Consider the following 3,678-nt stretch of genomic DNA (forward strand, 5'->3'; position numbering starts at 1 on the left):
GGAATTCCCACCACTACACTGCTCGGTTAGAGCGCATGACGTCATAGTCGTGTACGCCGACAATTTTGCTGCAGCCAAGCAGCTTTTGGAAAACCCGCCTGCTCACAGCTGCATGTTTGTTCATCTGTTCATATAAAATAAAATAAAAACAGGAAGACAGTAGCAGTAATAATAAATGTATATATGCAATAAAATATTTTTATAGAATTTTTGTATTTTTATTTTATAAAAATATTTATAAATAGTCAGGATGGATTGAAAAAAATAAAACAATCCTCAGTGCTGCCTGCTTTGTCCAGATGACAGTAAATTTGATGAAGCAGGTGCATGATAGCATATTTTGTAACTTTATATCTAAAGTTTAGATAGGGAACACAGCAAACATCTGGTAAACATCGTTTTTTATATTAAAAAAAATCAAAAAATAACTTAGAAAACCTGTAAATACATAGTATTTACATAAAACATATTATAGTTTTGTGTATAAAAGTCTCTAAATCCCAGTCAGATCACAGCGGTTCAGGTATTGTTACATGTTCCTCAGCTCCTCTATGTGGCTGACCAGTTCCTGTGGCAGCTCCAGCTCTGAAGCTAGATCCATGCAGCGCTGCACAAGGAGGTCCAGAACTTCAGCTGACCCCGAGGCGGCGCAGCTGGCCTCACAGCGGAGATTCTGTTGATTATGAGAACCGTCCAGGTCCATTTTTTGTTCACTCCTGAAGCAGTCCGTCTCTTTGCACCCTGCAGGTTTCACCTCCAGATCCTCCATGCTCTCAGAGACGTCGCTCACGCTCGGAGGAGGATTCTCCAGAGTTTTCCTGATGCCATTGATGATTCCCTCTTCGTGCTGTGTCACTTGCTGCAGAAGGTCGATCAGATGAGACGGGGCGGGCTTTTCTGGATGCTGGATCTGGCACCAGCACCATACAGCGCTGCCACAAAGAGGACCCAGAGTCAGAAATACAATGACACAAAGAACAGAGCAGGACAGGACTACTACTGTGGAGGGAAAGACTTCTATCACTGCAAAAACAAAAGAGACTCAGGATGTTTCTAAATGCAAACTAAGCTTTGACTAAAGAAAGCTAAAGTCAGAATTTAGGGGTTTTAATTATCTAGATAAACCAATTATTTATCCCTGTTGGATTGTTTATGCAACCAAACTTCAGTGATTAAAAAAAAGAGAAGCCAGAAGTAAAAATTATGCAGACATAATAAATAATAAAGTAAATATATACATACATCCCCACTAATATTTAGACATTTTACTGGATTGTAGTGGAATGACGCACCTTTTGGCCATCCAGAAATAATTTAGACCAGTTAACTTCCTGTGGCAGAACTGGGTGCTTGACACGGTTCTTACATTTCTAACAAAGTTCAGCTAAGAAGTTTAATGTTTTAAACTTCTGATTATAAGTCTGAATGCAGGTCTCTATATCAAGTGTATCTTTTTAGGAACTGAATCTGTGCAGAAGACCCAGCTAGAAATCTACTGCAGTATACAGGAATTTTTAAGGAACGTTCCTGATGTCTAGTGTATCCCATCCATCAGATTTGTTTAATATTCTTACCTCACAATTCCTCTGAGTCGACCCACAGCCACAGTCTGAGCTGCTCCTTCTCTGAATCCCATGTTAAACCCCATCTGAAGCGAGGCCTCCTCTCCGGCATTCACTCCGTCCACATAACCGTCCTGTTCAAAACACCGAGCAGTAAAAAACAATACTGATAACAACAATTAGCCATAAACTGACGTCATAGAAGCACACCACAGTCTCAGCTCAGACAGGTGAGCTAAGGCTAACTTCACCTTGATCCGTTTCTTCATGTTGGATGCCCACTCTTTACTCTGTAAATAAAGATCGTCCGCATTCTCGTCGAACACGTCATCACCGTTGAACGACGCAGCTTTCACCCAAGACATCACAAAATCAACTTAAAAGCCCGAGTTTCTGTAACTTCCGACGTTTAAAACGCATCTGAAGAACCGGTGGTGTAGAGGCAGATTTAGCTACCTCAGCAATACTTTACAAGTGACGTAACAAACTGTTGCTGATTTTTTTATACCGCCACCTGCTGGACTGGAATGGAGAGCCAGACTATACCCAAAAGAAAGAGAAGGGGGGAAAAAAGAATAAGTACAATAAAATAAAAATAAATACTTCTGTAAAAAAGCTTTATAAAATTGTGGTTGTTGTTTTAACTTTAAAAAGTATAACTTTGTTTATTTATTGAAATTGTTTGTTAACATCATGTACCGCAAAATACAAATACTAGCTTTGCAGAAAGGTGTATATACCAAAATCCACAAAGTACAATAAAGTCTGAATAAATGGAAATAAATGTAACAAAAACTAAGTTTCTTTAGCTTTGAATAACATTTTCTATATTCTTGTTTCATTTTGATTTTAAATTTCATTGTTTATAGAGGCAGTTTGACATATTTCTCATTTAAAGAATTCCATTTACCTCTTTCTTATCGCAAATCTAATTCAAGCACCAGAAATTTCTGCAAAATTATATATTTTTTGTACTACAGACATAAAATCTGTGAGTTTTATTTAAACAGATACTAATATTAATTCTTTTAAAGCGCAATCGCCTAGTTGTTGGTCAGTGACATTTACTGATAAAACCTGCAGGGGATGCTGCAGCCTCACTTTAAAAACGAATGAGTCTTTGCATTAAAATGCAGTTACGAGATTATGGATTAGTTCCTTTATGTTATATTAGTTTCTTTTTCTTTTAAATCATCCAAATGTTTTAATTTTTATTACAAGTTAAAATGTTGCAAGATTTAATTTTTTAGCATATTCATGATTGATTAAAAGTATTTTTTACACTTTTATCAGGCACAAGATTTTGAAAAAGCACAATTTAATTTCACATCATTTGTAGCTGTTTTAAAGGAAAAACAAATATAGGCATTTCTGATTAATTTAAACTGGATAAATATCTGATTAAAATAATGTTAAGATGTATCGATTTTTTTCTTAAAAATACAATAGAAGGTCCACTGTGTAAAATAAATATGCATTTCATTCAAATGAATATAATGTGTTTTAATGATTTAATAGTGTATAAGAAAAAATAAATGAAAGTACACTGATTTTCTTCTTTGGAAATTTCTCATTTATAGCAATAAAACACATTTTAAGGAAAATCATTTTATATGCAGCATTATTTTTATGTCCAACAGATTTACAATGCATGCAAAACAATGAATGACAAATAAATTGAGTTTACGTTTCCATGAGAAATATGCTGTTAGAGCATCAGGAGCATAAAAGGTGTGCTCAAATCACCGTCCAGTGCATCTTCTGCTTAACTTTTCAACACAGGGAAATGTCATCTGTCACGACAAACACATTATTCACTCATCAATAATGCATCCTGTCACCTTTTTTCCCACTGTTGAGTACAGAGAGAGAGGAGAAAAAAAAAATCCCTCTTGCTTTATTTTTTTTTTAAGATTCTCTCATTCCTCATGCCAGGCTTTATGGAAAAAAGAAAAAAAAACACACAGGAGTGAGTGGACGGACGTTAAAATGCATTTCACCTCAGTGGAGTGCATTTGCAGCTGGTCGGACAACAATGGCCCTGAGAATACAAGGAGGCCACAGCGGAGTTGTCCCTGTTCTGGAAATGGAGTCGGCCCGCAGGCCTGGTTCGCGG

At 36.5% G+C, this 3,678-nt stretch overlaps 1 protein-coding gene across 1 annotated transcript; it reads right to left on the reverse strand.

The window, feature by feature from the left end:
* Positions 1 to 201: 201 nt before the first annotated feature.
* Positions 202 to 2,052, reverse strand: otulina (OTU deubiquitinase with linear linkage specificity a). The gene is made up of 3 exons (XM_044104264.1): positions 1,814 to 2,052; positions 1,575 to 1,696; positions 202 to 932 (listed from the first exon to the last, which is right to left on the reverse strand). The coding sequence occupies exons 1-3, from the start codon at positions 1,925 to 1,927 to the stop codon at positions 530 to 532; spliced, it is 639 nt and encodes a 212-aa protein (XP_043960199.1). The 5' UTR covers positions 1,928 to 2,052; the 3' UTR covers positions 202 to 529.
* Between the last annotated feature and the right edge of the window lie 1,626 nt (positions 2,053 to 3,678).

The sequence above is a fragment of the Gambusia affinis genome, linkage group LG21 (genome assembly GCF_019740435.1).
Source record: "Gambusia affinis linkage group LG21, SWU_Gaff_1.0, whole genome shotgun sequence".
Lineage (NCBI taxonomy): Eukaryota > Metazoa > Chordata > Actinopteri > Cyprinodontiformes > Poeciliidae > Gambusia > Gambusia affinis.

Coding starts and splice junctions, on each gene's coding strand:
- otulina (XM_044104264.1), bottom strand. CDS start 1,927: ATGTCTTGGGTGAAAGCTGCGTCGTTCAACGGTGATGACGTGTTCGAC. Junction 1,697..1,813: donor ACATGAAGAAACGGATCAAG/GTGAAGTTAGCC, acceptor TGTTTTGAACAG/GACGGTTATGTGGACGGAGT. Junction 933..1,574: donor CGACTCAGAGGAATTGTGAG/GTAAGAATATTA, acceptor TCTTTGTGGCAG/CGCTGTATGGTGCTGGTGCC.